General features: G+C 46.8%; 1 protein-coding gene across 2 annotated transcripts; it reads right to left on the reverse strand.

Moving 5' to 3' along the window:
• Positions 1-590: 590 nt before the first annotated feature.
• LOC102451402 (L-threonine 3-dehydrogenase, mitochondrial-like) lies at positions 591-17847 on the reverse strand. Of its 2 annotated transcripts, none has more exons than XM_075923243.2 (9): positions 17690-17847; positions 8322-8523; positions 7835-7877; positions 5164-5234; positions 3923-4072; positions 3647-3819; positions 2697-2787; positions 1911-2180; positions 591-1411 (listed from the first exon to the last, which is right to left on the reverse strand). In XM_075923243.2, the coding sequence occupies exons 2-9, from the start codon at positions 8503-8505 to the stop codon at positions 1272-1274; spliced, it is 1122 nt and encodes a 373-aa protein (XP_075779358.2). In that variant the 5' UTR covers positions 8506-8523; positions 17690-17847; the 3' UTR covers positions 591-1271. The 2 variants fall into 2 exon arrangements, with proteins under 2 accessions (XP_075779358.2, XP_075779359.2); XM_075923244.2 differs by lacking the exon at positions 17690-17847 and adding an exon at positions 11134-11285.
• Positions 17848-20471: the final 2624 nt, after the last annotated feature.

A 20471-nucleotide genomic window follows, 5' to 3' on the forward strand; every position in this document is an offset into this window, starting at 1 on the left:
CAACTCGAGTAATAGGATAGCCTTTATCAATTGTAGTTAAAATGCGGTGGCATGGTTGTGCACTTCCTCCACTCTTTATATAGATTCTTGAGACATCACTCAACCCAATCCCACCAATTACTAACATTCAACCTGTTGCATAACCCAGCAACTAGAAAAACTAGTATTTTCAAGTAGTCGACTCAGACCACACAACTAGAAGGCTGTCGTTGGCTTCATGTCTTGAACTTGTGCAATAAATAAGTGCTGATGCACTTTCAATTTCTGGATTCCCCTCCTCTGAAGGATGTGTGTTTATTCTACCTATACATAAATAGTATTTACAAATACAAATATATAGTGCACAATTTGCAAGCCTGGCTCCACCTGCCTTTCAGACTGTGCTCTGTACAGCATTTGACTGCAAATGGTGTCGTAAATGTGACTGGAAACAGGCCGCATGTGGTGCTAATTAAAGGGGAGTTCATTCCTGGGCATTACTCTAAATAGGATAGCTATAGATTCACATATGCAACACAGATTTTAGTTTCCTAAATTCATCTTTACGATGAAACTGAAGTCAACAGATTTTCTACAGAACACAAAAAGGCTTGTTTTGAAAACTCTGTATTTTCAAAAGCACAATGAATTCAAGTCTTGGTTTGCTTTACAGTTACGGACATTACAAGATGAATGCTACAATCTTATTTGGAAATAAATTGCAAGTTTACATAGCACTACAAGATTCAACTGTTCGGTAAAGGCTTTCTATGAATAACCATTAATGACCATTGCCAAGTTTAAAAATAATATGGCTCTTCTGATCTCAGCTGTTAGGAGGAGAGAGGCAAGGGAAAATCCCACCTTCCTACAATCCAACAACAAGCTATCTGCACTAAGAAAATGAAATTTAATGTATAATTTGTCAATTCAGTAGCATGTGTCTCAGTACAAGGCCTTGTAATGTTGTGGTGAATTTTCGGGATACCCAGGGTAGCAATGACTGCATTGCATTTCCAGCCTTATAATGAGGCTTTTTAAAAGATTATTAAATGCTAAAATCCAAGAATCCTATGTGTTTCTCATTTCATGGTGATGTAGTTTTACTACATAATTTGGTACGGTCTCAAATAACCAGTGAATTCAAACTATAGTACTTCAACCCCACCTCTACTGCAATATGTGGAAAGTTTATAGTTTACCTGCTATAAGACATAGAGCATAATGAACTAATTCAGCAGTTTCTCCCTGGTCCTCTGCTGTAATTTGGAAGCCACATCTTACAAGGAGTTTCAGTTAATCTGAGCTACCCTGGAGTCAGAGCCCAGGATGTTAAACATTGTTGTCACCAGTTCAGAAAGATCAAAGTCATGTTTCCATCCCCAATCCCTCCGGGCATTGCTGTCATCAAAGTTCATCGGCCAACTGTCAGCTGCAAGGAAAAGGGGGAAAAAAAACATCCCTCAAAAGCATGAAATATATAACAAAGATCTTCCAATGTTTCATAAGCACGTACCAGAACAGAGTTTGGAACAGTGCAAGCTTTACTGCAGCAGCAACCCTACTAGGTGGCATCAAGATAAAACAAACTGCAGGTTTGACACACTGATAGGGGAAGGGATAGCTCAGTGGTTTGAGCATTGGCCTGCTAAACCCAGGGTTGTGAGTTCAGTCCTTGAGGGGGCCATTTAGGGATCTGGGGTAAATCTGTCAGAGATGGTACTTCTTCTAGGGGACTGGACTCAATGACCTCTCAAGGTTCCTTCCAGCTCTATGAGATAGGTATATCCCCATATATTATCCCCATATATTAGGTGTCTAAGAACACCTAGAGGGTGGGGAAGAGGGAAATATTCTGTCAGATGATGGGACTTCACCCAGACAAGTTTTATACAGGACCACTGAACTGGAATGAAAAAGCAGGTACTAACCAATTGCTTGCCTGGCAGCATCCACATTATAGGTCACCTGGAGCTCCGGAATATGCTTCTTGACCTCTTGCGCCAGCTCCTCAGGAGAGAAGCTCATGGCATTGATGTTGTAAGTCCTCATGCTAAGTGCAGCGGCAGGTGCTTCCATAACATCTAGTGTAGCCTTCAGGCAATCATCAATATACATCATTGGGAGGCGTGTGTCTGGTTTTAGGTTGCACTGGAATTTGCCGCTTTTTATGGCATCATGGAAAATCTGGACTGCATAGTCTGAAGGGAAAAAAAGAAAGTTTCCTTGTACTCCCCATCTGCATTCATCTATGGTCTCATCTTACACTTAGATTGTAAGCTCATGGGGGAAGAGACTGTATTTTTGTTCAGTGTTTGTATACTAGCATAATAGGGTTCTGGCCCATGACTTGGGCTTCTACACACTATGGTAATGCACATAAAGTCAGTCATATTAAAAGCTCTTTTCAGGAGAACAGAAATGCAGCCACCTCTGGGTGGAGGGTGGCAGATGACTGAGGCACGACTTTGTGCATTGTTATTGAAGTGAGGAAGGAGGACAGACTACAATAGATTTTCTTCCTGTGACTTCACCTGTCTATGATGGCCATTAGTCAGTTTTGTGAATGCATTTTGAAGTGCCTGATTAGTTTGTTTTGGAAAATGAGGTCACCAGACAACGACACACTGATGTCCCTCTCACCTTTGCTATTTGGTGCCTAACTCACACACTAATATTCTCGTTTATTATATTGAGACATGGAAAGAGTCTCCTACCCGTGGTTCCCCCACCAGGCTGAGAGTCAGCAGAGATAATTCCAGGATACCTCAGACATCGGAAGTCTAGCCCATACCTGTAGTGGTAGTACTGTGGAAGAAGGACACAAGCAAGACTTTAAAATGTGGAAGTAGGAAGTTGAACGCTTTGTTGTGTCGGTAGACTAAATGTGTTGCATACACTAATGGTTTCCCTCCATTCCCCACTCCCACACACAAACTCCCTACATGCCATCCTCCGTTCTCTCATTTACGATAACCCCTCCATCACTCTTATGCCAGCGGCTCAATCCGCACTGATGCTTCCATCCCCCACATGCCAATTCTTCTTCCCCCACCCGCAATGTCAGAGGCACTGTGCTACAATCAGTCTCCATAAGCCAGGGGCTTTGTGTGACAACCCCCTTCATGTCTTGCTTCCTCATGCCACTGTCCCCTATGTTAGAGGCTCGTCAACATCCATCCTCACATACCAGAGGCACTGCACCCCTCCCTCCTTTCCAAAACCTTCCCCCCCCAACCCATCCATCTGTTGTTTTGATTTAACACCCTCCCCCCTCAACGATCTGCATCCATCCTGATTCCTGGAGTCATTAGAAAAGGTACTGGAGGAAGACTTCCTAGGTACTAATGTACCATTCCTCAGCTCTCCAAGCATGACTGTGCTGGTATCCGAAGCACAGAGAGGTAAAATGATTTTCCTAAAATCACAAAGTCAGTAGCCAAGACAAAATTATAAAACTCAAGTGTGTGTTAACTTCCAACTTCATGCTAATTCCTCACAAAGAATTCATTTGATTTTCCCCACCCCAAGTCCCTCAATGAAACATCAATCTCTGCCTCATATTACTATGAAAAGATTTTTGTAGGAAGAGAGGATAGGAAGAGGAAAGAACACTGCCGCGATCCACTTTCTGTCAAGACTCAACAACCCATAACAAAGTTCTTACTTCTCCCATGAGCTCAGCATGAACCTTGGAGACTCCATAGATCGTCCTTGGTCTCTGAATGCAGAGATCTGGAGTTGAGTTCCGGGGAGAGGTGGGTCCAAAGGCTCCAATTGTGCTGGGGACAAAGAGTCTCAAACTGTGCTCAGCTGCAATATCTAGAATGTTGTGCAAGCCTGGAACAAACACAAGTTATCAGAATCCAAATGAAATCTCCTCCAGAGGCTTCATGAAGTCACGAACTCAAAAGGCTAGTCAAACAATGCTGAAACCACTTACCAGTAATGTTTACAGCTCTGGCCAAAGGAACGTTTGCTTCTCCAATAGCACTGAGCAAAACACTATAATGAAACAGCCAAGTAATTCGATTGTTCACCACTATCTCACGGAGATTCTTGTAGTCCAAGATATCAGAGTAGATAAAAGGACCTAAAGAAGTGGACCAAATAGATATTTCTGAATCAAGACGTGGGCAAGAACCTGCAAACTCATTGGGGCTGCTGCTGTTGTGCTTCCCCCCTGCCCGTCTGTAAGGCCACTTTCCGCATCAGATTTCTACTTTCTGTAGGTAGCAGCCACTAGAGGGCTCAACCTCCCCCTCTCAAAAGATTCCATCACAAAGGCTCTGCAATGTTTTTCACAGTGTGGGTCACACCTCAGAAAGGACACTTTCTCATGGACATCTGCTCTTTCACATGCCATCAGATATCATCCCTATAGCAGCTTTAGCACTGGATTAAACCCAGAAGAGCATGTAATGTATTTTGCCTATGTTTAGCATACGGAGATGACGAGAGGTATCACGATGTGATTAGCCATCTCTGCATATTACAGGTGAATTCGGGACCCTCTGTATTTGATCAACTATTGATTTTTATATATAAGTGTGAGACAGACCAGCCTATACAGGATCATTTAACTGTCTCAACTCCTTCATTTTGTTTTTCATTTATGGCAAAAAGGAAAGGAGCCTAACCAAGTTCCAAGACACTAGTGCCACTATGCTCTGCTGTGTGAGCTCAGCAGCCACAGGGAACTCACCCGAGCTGTCTTAAGCCGGGACAAGAGACCCATGAATATGCAGATAGTGAATCCACAAATTGAGAGGGTCTCCTGTATGAGAAAGCAATTTCAGTATAGACAAAATGTGGATTTGAATTTCCCAGTTCTTATTCTTTTGGGAAATGCAAATTGCATTAACACTTATAACAGGAGCAAGAGAGTTAAACCTACTGGGGTGAAAGCCAGAGTCAATTTAACTTTGGGATTTATTTTTGTTAAAGAAAAAAAATATCAAGAGTGAGGAAAAGTAGGAGGAGATACTCAGATGTGTGTTAATGTATCTTACCTCAAAAAATGCTGGGGAAGGGGGGGGGAAGGAGAGGAGAGAAATCAATGTCTGGGAAGATTTCTCAGAAATCAGAACACACACAAAACTGTCAAGATCAGGAAAATATTTTGAAAAGTGCTGAGTCGGATTAAGGACAATATGAAGACTTTTCTATAATCCAGCCTCTTACCATTATAAAAGACATGATCTGGTGGTTTTCTAATATCAGACAGGATCACATTGTTTTTTCCAAAACGCTTCCTGAAAAGGAAGCCACATTGTACAATTAGTTTGTAGTGTTGGAGATAATTGGTCAGTCACTGTTCTGCCACATTAGTTTTAATAGGAACTAATCTGGTGAAGTCATTTGGGAAGAGTAAATTGTATGGTATGACATTGTCTAGTTCCGTGTTTCTCAACCAGTGGTTTGATTACCCATAGGGGTACTCAAGAGAAGGCTGGGGGGTACATCAACAACTGAAATTTGGAGAAAACTGAATTTGTGTTTTAAGTTTTATACTGCTTTATTATTTTTGTACTTTTTACACCCAAAAATGTTGTCGCCCACCTATCTACGATTAAATTGTTTAAACAAATGCGTTGCAATAGCAGAAAAAAAAACTGTGTGTCTCTGAAAACTGTAGGTCCGGGAGTACTTTTTTTATTTTTGTTTATAAAAAAGGTTGAGAAACACTGGTCTAGTGCAAGCACTGAAGCCAATCTACCTTCTTAATTCTTGAGGTACAACTATATTACAGCTATTGGGCCGCAGCTGTGTTGCTGTAGTCCACTTGGTTCCTTTATTGGTAATAGGGTTGTTCACATCAATGGAATTAATCTGCCCCTTAAAAAGCATTAGCTAAGTTGACCAAAGACTTAGCCGCATCTACACAGAGTTAGGTTGGCTTAATTGTGTTGTACAAGATGCAAAAATTTTCACAGTCCTGAGCAACATAGCTAGGTTCATCTAATTTTTTAAGTGTAAGCCAGGCTTCAGACTTCGTGTATTTCCTCAGAAATTTTGCCAACAAAAAACGAGGTTTAGTAGCAGTTAAGGTTATAGCGGCACACACTAGCCACCCAACATGTTAAAAAATGCCAGTAAAACTTTAAGGGCAGAGACATGTGCATTCTTTTTCACACTGTTATTGCCTATGATATTCTTGATATCACAGGCCCACACTCCTGAAGGTTTTCATTTCCATTTCCAAGTAACAATATGCAACCCAGCTTCACCAAAGTGATGCTAACACAAAGCCTTTAATAGTGATCTCATATGCTTTTATATTAACAGCTAGAGCACATCTGACATTTGAGAAGCTACTCTGCCTTAACATTGCTGGAGTCACTGCTAAGGTTTTGCATTAGGGTGCAAGTTTGATAAAGCTGGGATATGTATTGCTTTCTAGTATCTGCTGAATATGGAAGTGAAAGCCACTCTCCCTCCTCCCACCCTTCCAACAGAGTTCAGGCTGCCACACTGTCCTCCTCAAGTTTAGAGGATTTGTTTTGGTGCTTCTGTTAAAGCTCAAGTGGTCTAGAGTGTATAGACAAACACTACTTGTATGTATAGAGGCTAAGAATCAGCACACAAGGATCAATTTTATATATATGAAGGACAGCCCCTATAGTATTTCAGATTTCTTGGGAAAGCAATACAAAGAAAAAAAAGTGAGATAATCCTACAGAAAAAGTGCCAGATGGGATAATTTTAAACTCTTATTATCTCTGTATCAATTCACTTTTTATCAAAATGTCATGAAAACCTCAAACAAACATCAAAGTTTATATCTCATGGCTTTTTGCCATTTCAATTGCAAAATAAAATCTTAACACTCCTGTTAATCTTAACTATATGACAACTACTGCATGATAAAAAGATAGTGACTTTTTTCTAACATTGACATTCTCTAAAAGAAAGATAATCAATTAGGGCCAGGCCAAAGTTTAGGTGTTAAGTTACTGGGTTTCAGAAAACCCAAAGTGGTTTTCTAAAAAGATGTAGTATCAACAGAATTGACAACTGTTAATCAAAAAAAGATCATGAAAAGAGATAGTGGAAACGCAAACCCAGCAGCATTGTGACACTGCATAAAAGCAAAAAGAACTGGACCACAAATGAAGACCTTATATTTTCAAAATACATATTTTATGCACCTAAGTAGTCTCACTGAACTCAATGACAAAGTCACATGTACAAAATTACATATATTTACAGGACTAAGGACAAAAATACAAACAAAAGGATGACTGGTTGTTTTTCAGCTCTAAGCTAAAAGAAAGGAATAAGACTAAATACAAAAAATGTAAAAATAGGTTTTAAATGTTAACTATATCTTGGATTTCTGAAGCAATAGTAGTCCTAAGGACTTTTAAATGTCTCATTCAGCATTCTGAGATTCTTAGATACAGTTTTCATAAGATAATTTGGGTGCTGAAATTTAGACATGCAACTGAGGCTATGTCTACACTGTAGCACTTCTGCAGAAGAGGAAATGCAAATGACGCGCTCATTAGCATTGCTCACACTCATTTGTATAGTCTCTTCCGATCCGTTTTGCAGAAGAGGTTTTTGCTGAAAAAGCGCAGTGGAGACAGGGCCACTTTTGCGCAAGATCCCTTATCCCTCAAAAAAGGAGGTATACAGGATCTTGCACTAAAGGTGGGGCGGGGGGTTAGCACAAAATGGCCCTGCCTACACTGCATTTTTTCCCCCGCAAAAACCTCTCCCATAAAACAGATCGGAAGAGACTATACAAAAATGCTACTGTAGAAACGTAGCCATAAAGAGTCACTTCTGATAATCCTGATCTTGTAGTTTAACTTTTTACTATGTATGAAATCACAAAACCAGAACGTACCTCAAGAGTTTAGCGAGTCCCACCCCCAGTTGGCCCAGACCCCCTAAAGAAGAAGAGAGATCAACTTAATACATTTGGAACCAAAAGAGAGATCAACTTAATAATTCTATTACACTGGGAATCAAAATAGAGGTTTACAAAGAACTACGAAACTTATTATGCAGTTTTACAGGCAAGGGCTGAATGATTTTTGTATACAATTCAGACATGATTTTACTATTTCTTCTAAAATAACTGGCCAAAAAGGCTGCAATATAGTGCTAATACTAACTGGGACCACCAAGTACTTCTGCAATACATAAATAATACATAATAATGACCTAAAGAGGTGCTGAAATACTCAAAAAAACCTGATTGTTTGCTGAGCATCTACAAATGCCATGTAATCTCAGAGTCAGGCCTTGATAGAAAGAAAGAAAAAAAAAAAAAAAAAAAGACTGCCAACTAACAAATAAAAGAAGAATGAAATAATTAAATGGTGACTAACCTGTAATTAGCACTCGAGGATGATCAGTCTCTGAAAAAGATACTGAATGAAAGCTGACATCTGAGGTCACCTGACGTGGTGAGACACCAATCCATCTAACTGGCACAATGGAAGCCTGACATCCACAACCAGAGGTCTGAAGCAACTGACTAACAGTCCTGCTCAAGTTCTTTGCAACTGCCATTTTTGTGTTTTAAATAAGCTGTGAGAAAAGGGAAAAGTATTAGTCACAAATTATGCTGTCAAAAAAATTGATTCTATACATTCAGAGCTGTATTGAACAGTCTGTGTTTAAGGACAGTTTTATGCAGCCCAAATTCAGTCTGAAATACCAAACCAGTGCCACGTCCCGCCACACACAGCTGATGAAATAGAATGAATAGGGGTAACATCACAAGCATTGGCAGAAGCTATTCACAAATATAAAAAGTCCAGTGTAGCAGACAGCGAGACCACAGGATATTCTGCCTTAGGATAGCTCTACATTACACAGTCTTTAATGACACTGCTGCCTATGGACTATTCATAAGGTACAAGTTACCATTTTCAGTATTTTTCTGGTGTGTGGTTAAAGCCAAAAATCAGAAACTCTATTTATAGAGTCTAACCTACAAAATTAAACCTAGTTTTGTTTTACAATGAAATAGTGTTTCATGGCAAATATGGCACACAATGTATGTAGTTCACACAATTAGAGGCACCTCTGCAAGTCTCTGGATTGCTCCCCCCTCCCTATATATAATTTGGGGGAAAACAGGGAGCAAGGGACTGAGCATTTTAGCTTTATTTACTTAATAGTTAATATTTATTTGATAAGGGTTTATCTCAAACAAGCCACAATATGTGAGTTGTCATTACATGGCAGACCCACAAAACACAAAAGGGATAACATCTTTTCTATGGTCCTGTTTAGGGGTTCACCACAACGGAGAGGGAGTACATCCTGTTCTTTCCAACTATGTTCCGGGTCCCACTTTTACACCGTGGCTGTAAAAGTGACTGGTATGATTTTCCGCAAATGCTTTTAACGGAAAAGTTTTTCCGTTAAAAGCATTTGTGGAAAAGAGCGTCTAGATTTGCGCAAAAGCATCCGTGCCAATATAGACGCAGTTTTGAGCAAGAAAGCCCCAATCGCCATTTTCGCCATCAGGGCTTTTTTGCGCAAAACAGTTTTTACCTGTCTACACTGGCCCTCTTGCGCAAAACCATTTGCGCAAGAGGGCTTATCCCTGAGCGGGAGCATCACAGTATTTTCACAAGAACACTGACAACCTTACATTAGATAGTCAGTGTTCTTGCGCAAATTCAAGCGGCCAGTGTAGACAGCTGGCAAGTTTTTCCGCAAAAGTGACTGCCAGTCTAGACGCAGCCATGTCACACTAACACCTATTTTATCCCATGCTTATGTAACCCACACACCTACTGTGGTTCACTGTCCCATGTAGTGGCACTTAGACCACTTACAGCAAAATATAAGAACAAGGGAGGTCTACAGCCTAAGCTGAGAGCCAGCCAGCTTTATAGCAGTAGTAGAGGCTCTTATACTAAACTCCAGCAGTCATAGGTTCAAGTCCACCCAGTGGCAGTTACACTTAGTCATAATTAGTTCACCCCTTTTCTCCTTAGTTCCACTTCCACACTTCATTTGTTTTAAGGTCCTCGCTTTTCAAAGGTTAATTATCCATTTATTTCACAATCATTAGCATTTGTGTCACTAGTTGCTATGGCTTTACTGTGGTTAATGTTTGTGACTATCAGCTCCTTAAAAGTATCCTAAAATAGCCTTAACTTAAATTTGCAGTTTCTTACTTCACCTAAGTCAACTGACTTACTGTATTTATTTAGCACTGGTCTTCAATATTGCAGCGTCATAAGGTCACTTGCCTGACAATTCCTTGTCAAGCCACACACTTGAGCCTTTCTACTTGTGCTTACTCTCAAGTATAGGTCCTTAGGCCAGTTCACTACCTGCATTACAGCAGAAGGCACACCTAATAAAGCATTAGCTGAAATCTTACGTAAGCACCCATTTTCTCGTCCATTCTGAAATTATACATTTTGATTTAATGAAAAATGTTTAGTTCAAACACTGAAGCCTTTTCCAGCTGCCTCTCACAAATTCCAGTTTTCTGCCAGACAGACTGATTGAAAGCTAATTTCACAGATAGGCAACCAGATTTTATAGATGACATTCAAGATCATTTCCTCTTCTCCCCTTCTCATGTGAACTCTTAATGTAAGGAGCAAAAGGCTCTCGCTGAAAATTCAAACAGCAATCACTGTTCTAAAAACACTTCCAACACAGCAAAAGCTGCTGCATGACTCCAATATAAATTAGTAATATCACTTAACAGGAAAAAAAAACACCTGGGGCACAAACTCAGTTCTCTCAATTTGAAATGGCAACTTTGAAAAAAAAAATCTATCATTATGCCATTTTACAGTCACCCTCATAACTTTAGCATTTGAAGTAATTAGTAGCTTTAAAGATGAAAGATGCTAAGTATCATTATTAATGTAACTAACTTCTTTTTTCATACAGCCTTTTGTTCTCTGATGACCCCAAAAGAGAAAATATTCTTGTCTCCTTACAAATGTCAAACATCTGTTGCCATCTAGCTTCTCCTCCACTATTTTAGCTTAGGAGGAAAATTAACAAGAGAATCAACAATTTGTTTGTTATACTAATTAAATATAACCAAAGAGCTCTCCAAAGAAGCATGATTTCAGCATTTATTTGTAATAAATCAAAAGGAAAAACATTTAAGCTAATGCAATAAATCAGAGTTTTTTTGCTGCCATCTGAGCTTACCTCTTTTTTCTCCTCTTGATGATTTAGCAGAAGTGACAGGGGGTGTGTGAGAAATTTATAGAGCCCTGCCTCTTTGCTAGGCCAATCATAAGCCTAGAGAGAGTAGGAGTTGGCCTGAACGTAAAGGGAAAGAGGGACGGGGAGATCAACAGTAACCAGGAACATTACAGCATCACATTAGTTTGATTTAAGAGGTCTTCACCTGGTGGCCGTGTTGTTGTAGCAGCATTGGCTGCAGGATATTAGAGACACAAAGTGGGTGAGGTAATATCTTTAACTGGATCCACCTCTTTTCATGAGAAAGACAAGCTTTCAAGCTTGAAGTTTCTCTCTCACCCGCACATGATAAAATATATTACCTCACCCTCCTTGTTTCACCAGGTGAGAGAGAAAATTGAAAATACGTAACAAGATTTCTTAAAGGGAGTTCATAACATATTATTATTGCTACAATATTTAAAGATAACAGATTTTAAATAACTGATATCAGTGCAAAGAGTTAATAAAAAAAGAATCTGCTTATATTAAAATGCAAAGCAGCAATTAAGTGCCATACAGCAGGGAATTTCCAAGTTTTGTAATAAGCTTGTGAAAAAATTATGTAATACCCTCACAAATAATAAGCTTTTAAAAAACTGATCTAACTTTTCAGTCTTCAGTCCTTTCTCTGGGGTTTGCCAATAAACTTTACATGCACTAATAGAGTAATATGAGCACTGTTCCTCACACAAGAGGCAAAACATGTTTATAGGTTAGCTGGCTGCTTTCCCCATATGAGTTTGGATAAAGGCTGTCAAGTAATCACAATCTAGCGATTAACTCAAAACAAATTAACTTAAGTAAAAAGTAACCACAATTAATCACATTCTTCAACTAACAGAATATCCATTATTTATAAATTATAAATATTTTTAATGTTTTTCTACATTTTCAAATATATTGAATTCAGTTACAACAGAAAATACCAAATGTACAGTGTGTTATAGAAAGTAGTAATTCTTCTTTATTCACTTTCTCCACTTCAGTCATGATTTTACAGACCTCTATCACATCCCCCCCGTCGTCTCTTTTTCAAGCTGAAAAGTCCCAGTCTTTTTAATCCCCCCTCATATGATAGCTGTTCCAGACCCCCTAATAATTTTTGTTGCTTTTGTCTGAACTTTTTCCAGTGTCAAGATTTATTTTTTAAATGAGGTGACCATATCAGCACGCAGTATTTCAGATGTTGGTATACATGGATTTATATAGAGGCAATAAGATATTTTCTGCCTTAAATTTCTCCATTCCTTTCTTAATTCCCAACACTGTTTGATTTTTTTGACTTCCTTGTCAATTGTAGAGGCACAAAAATTGTTTCTACACACTTTGGAATACAGCTCTGAAGCATCAGGTTACATTAAGATGTTTCCCTTCATAACCACAAGGAGCAGATATTGAATTATTTTAAATGAAAGTTTAAATTCTTCAGATATTGATGATTTAATCCTTTTACTGTGACTTTTCTTTTCTTGATAGCTAGTATATTTTAAGCCGTGAGTTACAGGATTAGGATTTCTTCATTAGAGAAGTATCTGTTTACTGTGGTATCTTTGTTAAATTGCTTGAGGGATTTTTTTTTTGAGTGTGTGTGAGGGAAATAATAGGACATTTGGATAGAAGGGATTTTAATGACACATATCTAAGATCTACTTCTAGACAGAATGGAAATTAGTTTGATGGGGCAGCAACTTTTCATTCTATTCTGTATAGCAAGGATGACACTATAATGCCATTTAATAAGACTGTCAGGGCTTGTCTACAGTTAAAACTATTCAGTAGCACAACAGTGCCACCGTAGCACTTTAACAAAAGCCAGAACTATGTAGCACTTTACAGACTAACAAGATGGTTTATTAGGTGATGAGCTTTCATGGGCCAGACCCACTTCCTCAGATCAATTTGTGGAAGAAAATTGGCACAACTATATATACCAAAGTGATACAATCAAAAAAATGAACGCATGCTTTAGCACTGATAAGTAATCTACCTTCCTGAGAGGTGGTTGGATAGATCAAAGATTTCTGTTGACCAAGAACTTAGGTAGGTTTCACAGCACTACTAAGGAGTGTGGCTTTTTCACACATCTGACCAACTTAGCTAAACTGAACTGATTTGCTAGTACACACCAGGCCTCAGTTTCTGCTCAACAGCTCCAAATTAGAAGAGTAAAGGTGTTGCCAGACAAAGATGTAGTAAGCAACCCAGCCAAAGAAGCTTGCCAAGGCCCCGCTTGCACTGTGTCCCCAACACGGTCTGCCATACGTAAATCACATTATTTCCAAAAGGTCATGAAGCCACAATCAAGGTTTTATAATCTCTGCCACAGTCCATGATCTTTGTGCAACCCAGGCAGGACAATGGGAAAAAAACACCTGGAGGCAAAGGAACCTCAAATGGGTTTAGACAGCTCCTTTGCCTGCCTCCTTGCAGCAGCAGCAGAAGGAGCATGCCTTGGCAGGGAGGATAAGCAGCAGGAGTACATGCACTCTGTTTACCTTAGCTGGTGTACAGGCTCTTCAAAACACATTTCCCCTCTTTTGTGCCCGACCATGAATGACTCAATGTGCCATGCTGATGCCCCACCTCCCCCCCCCCATCCCATGAAAAAAGTCAGAGCTTCAGTATGATTGCGTTTTTAAAACTAAACATACAGGTTATACCTGAGTTACAAGTTACTAAAAATATGAAGCTCTTGAAGTGGGTGGCATGGGGAAAGATACTATCTCTACAGAGGCTGTGACTTCATGGTCATGGGTCTTTCCTGTTCCTCTGCAGTCCTAGCTTCCACTCCATCCAGAAAGATAAATTAGGAGAATCCTACTTCTGCTCTGGGAAGATCTGGAAGTTGGGAGAGTTGATTATCATGGCTTCAAATACAGGCAGTCCCCGGGTTATGTACAAGATAGGGACTGTAGGTTTGTTCTTAAGTTGAATCTGTATGTAAGTCGGAACTGGCGTCCAGATTCAGCCGCTGCTGAAACTGACCGCCAGTTCTGACTTACATACAGATTCAACTTAAGAACCCCAAGTCAGCTGCTGCTGAAACTGATCAGCGGCTGATTCCAGGAAGCCCCGGGCAGAGCAACTGTGCCTCAGGCTTCCTGTAGTCAGCGCTGGTCAGTTTCAGCAGCGGCTGACTTGGGGACGCCTGGGGCAGAGCAGCTGGGGTGCTGCTGGGGTGCTGCTGGGTTGCTCCAGTAGCACCGCTGCTCTGCCCCAGGGTCCACAACAAAAGCCTGGTCTGCTGGGGGGGGGAGGGGGGCACACTAGCTGCGCCCCCCACCCCCCCCAGCAGACCAGGGACACGGGAAGCAAAGCCGCAGCGGCGGGGTGCCGTGCCTCTGAGGCTTTGCTCTGGCGCGGGACCCGCCGCCACTGCGGCTTTGCTCCTGGTGCCCCTGGTCTGCTGGAGACGGTCCCCAGCAGACCAGGGGCACCGGGAGCAGCTTTTCTCGCCCCGGAGGTTGAGGTGGCGGATCCGCTGCCTGCGAGCTCTGGGGCAAGAAAGCCCTGTTCGTAAGTGCGGATCCGACATAAGTCGGATCCGCGTAAGTCGGGGACTGCCTGTACACTTCTAGTAGAGATGTCAACATGTAGCCGAGTACAAAATTAACTGATAAACCTAGGTTTATCAGTTAATCCTACTGACTACATGCATTACCCCCCACCTTGCTGCCTCTGATACAGAGCTGGCTGTGCTGTCACCTGCCTGTCCTTCCCCACACTGCTGCCTCTGATAGAGAGGCAGGGGGCAGGAGGGACAGGTGGGAGCTGGAACATGTGGGAAGCAACTTTCAAGGTGGCTCCCCATGAAGATCAGGTCGTGTGAAGCCACCAACCCCGCCATGCTGCTGCCTCTGATAGAGGCAGTGGGGTGGGGGATAGGTGGGAGTTGGTACTCACAGGAAGACAGCTCCCCCTCCCCTCACCCCATGAGTAAATGTGTAACTGCTAAAACTTCAAGCCGTTACACGTTTACATAAATACCTGATAGTTAACATTCCTAACGCTGAGTCTTTACTCATCTGCTTGGGCTCTCACAGTGTCTTGTAAGCATAAAAGGATTTACAAATAGTGCCTTTCATGCCCTCCACCCCAAACATGGGAAAGCAGCACTTGACCAAAGTTGATTGCTGAAAGCAAGAGGGGAAAACTACATTCCTTTAGCAGTCAAATGAAAATGATTTAAAATTAAAAAAATGCTAGTCACAGTAAGACAAAAATAAAAACTGTAACCATTTGCCATATTTTTTATAACACCCACATTGTCACTATGCTTTAGAAATTACAGCATGCTTAAAGAATAAAGACTAGAAACTCATTTCTGCTGAGTCATATAAATCTAAACTTCCATACAATTAAAAAAAACCAAACACCTGTTTTCTGTAAAAGTATTATTTCAGTCTAATCTAGGAGTTGACAACCTTCTGTATGTGGCCCAGCAGGCTAATCCACTGGTGAGCTGCAAAACATTTTGTGTGGACTGTCCACGGGCACTGTCCCCCACAGCTCCCATTGGCCACAGTTTGCCTTTCCCAGCCAATCGGATCTATGGGAAGTGGAGGGGCCAGGCCCATGCCACTTCCCACAGCTCCTATTGGCTGGGAACAGCAGCCACTCGGAGCTGTGGGATACTATGCCTGCAAACAGGCAATTTAAACAAAATGTCTCCCAACCCATCAGCAGTTTATCCAGAGGAGCAGCATGCTGAAGGTTGCCGACCCCTGATCTAATCCATACAAGACAACAGCATCAGACTCAATGAGTCACTAGACTAGATAGGATTCCTTCCCCATCTTAAATTCTACTAAATGGACTAACTACCTAAATTATCAGACTATAAATGCAGTTACTGTGTGGAGCATTAAATTCTCAACCAGTTTTGTAAAATGCTTCCAGCTATTTGGAGAAGAAGCACTACAGAAATATTAAGCATTATTGATAATACTTATCCATATGGCCAAAATCTCTAAACTGCCAGTGCTGGCATTTAAAGTGACACAAGTAGACATCAGAATGGATCTGCTTTTTCCCGGCTCTTTGGCTACCTTCCTTGTTAAGATTGTGCCTGTTACATTAGTATGGCACTGCAAGTTTTCCACGTTAATTTTAAAATCTATTTGAGCTTTATAGCTGACTGGCAGGGCACATAACAGCAAAGCACAGACTTAACACAAACATAGACTAAGTACATTTGGCAAGAGCCTGAGTTTATGCTGAGGCTGCAATGCAAACTCTGCAGCACGTCAGTGACTAATTTATAGGTTGCATCTTGCTTTCAGCTTCTGCAGGACCGGTGCACGAATCTCAGTCCCAGGCCAGCACAAATAAGATGCCCTCTTAACCCTTCAAGTCTGGGCCAAGGAAGTCAGTCTTCCCTGTAAGCAGCATGGTTGTGCAGTCACCCAGGGGACATTCAAATGCCACCTGGATGAGTAGCAGCGTGCCCACAGCTAGGCTTTGTGTCTATCAGTGGTGCACATCCGCACATGCCTCAGTGAGCATAAAAACATTACTCCGCACGTGGATGGAAAAATCCACCCCTGAACGGGAATGATTAGCAGGAACATTGCGCCCGGCCTCTTCTCACAGCCTTACCACACCGTATCGCCCCAGTACGGGGCCTTCCATCAGCAAATCCCCAGACGCCTTCAAAAGGAGGGTCCGGCCAGACCCCGATTCACCCCTGGGGAGGCTCCCACGGCCAGAGGTGAGCACAGGCCCAAGGGCGCGCACAGCCCGAGACACCAGGTGCGTGTGTGTGTGTGTGGGGGGTCTCCAATTCCCACCCCCGCTCCAGCCTGTGAGCGCCAGCCCCCCCTTGCACCCTAGACCCCCGCCCCCTCCCCACCTATGGGGGCCCACAGCAGGGGGGGCAGCGAGCTCAAGGCAGGCCGGGCTCCACGGAGCTGAGAGGATGGGGGGGTCCAGAGAGCAGTGGGGGGGAGTACCCCAAAGCAGCCTTGGGCTGAGGGGGGAGCAGGGGTGGGTGGGCTGCAGGGGGGCGGCCCAATGCAGGCTTGGGGGGGCTGCTCAATGCAGGCTCGCGGGGGGGGGGGTGAGGGGCTGCCAACGCAGGCTCCGGCGCGGGGGGGAGGGGGCTGCTCAATACAGACTCGCGGGGGGGGGGGTGAGGGGCTGCCAACGCAGGCTCCGGCGCGGGGGGGAGGGGGCTGCTCAATGCAGGCTCGCGGGGGGGGGGGGTGAGGGGCTGCTCAATGCAGACTCGCGGGGGGGGGGGTGAGGGGCTGCTCAATGCAGACTCGGGGGGGGGGGGGTGAGGGGCTGCCAACGCAGGCTCGGGCGCGGGGGGGGGGGGCTGCTCAATGCAGGCTCGCGGGGGGGGGGGGTGAGGAGCTGCCAACGCAGGCTCGGGGGGGGGGGGGGAGAAGCTCAGGAGTATCCGACTTAAATCGACCCCCCCCGCCACCCACCGGGTGAACCCTTCCATTCATTCAGCGGCAGCTACCGGGGCCAGACCATCTTCTCCACCCCCCGCTCCCCAAACGGTACTGACCCCTCCAGCAGGAAGGCGAGTGGTTCCGCCCGCGCGGCCCGTTGCCTTCGCCGCCCCTACCCCCCGCAGCCCAACGGTGCGTGGGGACCAGGAGCTCGCGCGCCGCGGCCGTTGGCCCGCCTTTATCCAGCCGGCTCGCGAGGCCCCCCTCGAGCCCCGCCCGCCCCCGGCAGCCTCAGCCTCCTGATAGGCCGGGAGAGGGGGCCAGAGCGCTAGCGTCAGCAGACCACCGCCCGGTAACCTTGGCAACCGGCCGCGCGGGTGCTGGGCCGCTCGCTCCTGCGCGCCACGCCCCCCCTTCGAGAAACTGGACTGCCAGGCAGGTGGGCGGTGATGTCATCGCGTGACGTCATGTCACAACGTCATGTGGGGCAGATGGGGGGGAGGGTAGAGCAGGGGCTATGGGGAGTCAGGGCTGGTTGCCTGTGGGACGGGGGGGGGGAGAGCAGGGGCTATGGGGAGTCAGGGCTGGTTGCCTGTGGGGCGGGGGGGGGGAGAGCAGGGGCTATGGGAAGTCAGGGCTGGTTGCCTGTGGGGCGGGGGGGAGAGCAGGGGCTATGGGGAGTCAGGGCTGGTTGCCTGTGGGACGGGGGGGGGGAGAGCAGGGGCTATGGGGAGTCAGGGCTGGTTGCCTGTGAGGCGGGGGGGGGGGAGAGCAGGGGCTATGGGGAGTCAGGGCTGGTTGCCTGTGGGGCGGGGGGGGGGAGAGCAGGGGCTACGGGGAGTCAGGGCTGGTTGCCTGTGGGGCGGGGGGGGAGAGCAGGGGCTACGGGGAGTCAGGGCTGGTTGCCTGTGGGGCGGGGGGGGGGGGGAAGAACAGGGGCTATGGGGAGTCAGGGCTGGTTGCCTGTGGGGTGGGGGGGGGGAGAGCAGGGGCTATGGGGAGTCAGGGCTGGTTGCCTGTGGGGCGGGGGGGGGGAGAGCAGGGGCTATGGGGAGTCAGGGCTGGTTGCCTGTGGGGCGGGGGGGGGAGAGCAGGGGCTATGGGGAGTCAGGGCTGGTTGCCTGTGGGGCGGGGGGGGGGGAGAGCAGGGGCTACGGGGAGTCAGGGCTGGGTGCCTGTGGGGCGGGGGGGGGAAAGCAGGGGCTATGGGGAGTCAGGGCTGGTTGCCTGTGGGGCGGGGGGGGAAGAGCAGGGGCTACGGGGAGTCAGGGCTGGGTGCCTGTGGGGCGGGGGGGGAAAGCAGGGGCTACGGGGAGTCAGGGCTGGTTGCCTGTGGGGCGGGGGGGGGGAGAGCAGGGGCTATGGGGAGTCAGGGCTGGTTGCCTGTCGGGCGGGGGGCGGGGGAGAGCAGGGGCTATGGGGAGTCAGGGCTGGGTGCCTGTGGGGCGGGGGGGGGAAAGCAGGGGCTACGGGGAGTCAGGGCTGGTTGCCTGTGGGGCGGGGGGGGGGAGAGCAGGGGCTATGGGGAGTCAGGGCTGGTTGCCTGTGGGGCGGGGGGGGGGGAGAGCAGGGGCTATGGGGAGTCAGGGCTGGGTGCCTGTGGGGGGGGGGGGAAAGCAGGGGCTACGGGGAGTCAGGGCTGGTTGCCTGTGGGGCGGGGGGGGGGGAGAGCAGGGGCTATGGGGAGTCAGGGCTGGTTGCCTGTGGGGCGGGGGGGGAGAGCAGGGGCTATGGGGAGTCAGGGCTGGTTGCCTGTGGGGCGGGGGGGGAGAGCAGGGGCTACGGGGAGTCAGGGCTGGTTGCCTGTGGGGCGGGGGGGGGAGAGCAGGGGCTATGGGGAGTCAGGGCTGGTTGCCTGTGGGGCGGCGGGAGGGGAGAGCAGGGGCTATGGGGAGTCAGGGCTGGTTGCCTGTGAGGCGGGGGGGGGGGGAGAGCAGGGGCTATGGGGAGTCAGGGCTGGTTGCCTGTGGGGCGGGGGGGAGAGCAGGGGCTATGGGGAGTCAGGGCTGGTTGCCTGTGGGGCGGGGGAGGAGAGCAGGGGCTACGGGGAGTCAGGGCTGGTTGCCTGTGGGGCAGGGGGGGGAGAGCAGGGGCTATGGGGAGTCAGGGCTGGTTGCCTGTGGGGCGGGGGGGGGGGAGAGCAGGGGCTATGGGGAGTCAGGGCTGGTTGCCTGTGGGGCGGGGGGGGGGGGAGCAGGGGCTATGGGGAGTCAGGGCTGGTTGCCTGTGGGGCGGGGGGGGGGGAGAGCAGGGGCTATGGGGAGTCAGGGCTGGTTGCCTGTGGGGCGGGGGGGGGGAGAGCAGGGGCTATGGCGAGTCAGGGCTGGTTAACTGTGGGGGGGGGGGGGAGAGCAGGGGCTATGGGGAGTCAGGGCTGGTTGCCTGTGGGGCGGGGGGGGGGGAGAGCAGGGGCTATGGGGAGTCAGGGCTGGTTGCCTGTGGGGCGGGGGGGGAGAGCAGGGGCTATGGCGAGTCAGGGCTGGTTGCCTGTGGGGCGGGGGGGGAGAGCAGGGGCTACGGGGAGTCAGGGCTGGTTGCCTGTGGGGCGGGGGGGGAGAGCAGGGGCTACGGGGAGTCAGGGCTGGTTGCCTGTGGGGCGGGGGGGAGAGCAGGGGCTATGGGGAGTCAGGGCTGGTTGCCTGTGGGGCGGGGGGGGAGAGCAGGGGCTACGGGGAGTCAGGGCTGGTTGCCTGTGGGGCGGGGGGGGAGAGCAGGGGCTATGGCGAGTCAGGGCTGGTTGCCTGTGGGGCGGGGGGGGAGAGCAGGGGCTACGGGGAGTCAGGGCTGGTTGCCTGTGGGGCGGGGGGGGAGAGCAGGGGCTATGGGGAGTCAGGGCTGGTTGCCTGTGAGGCAGGGGGGGGGGAGAGCAGGGGCTATGGGGAGTCAGGGCTGGTTGTC

Source organism: Pelodiscus sinensis, chromosome 3, assembly GCF_052426305.1.
Source record: "Pelodiscus sinensis isolate ZL-2025 chromosome 3, ASM5242630v1, whole genome shotgun sequence".
Taxonomy (NCBI): domain Eukaryota; kingdom Metazoa; phylum Chordata; order Testudines; family Trionychidae; genus Pelodiscus; species Pelodiscus sinensis.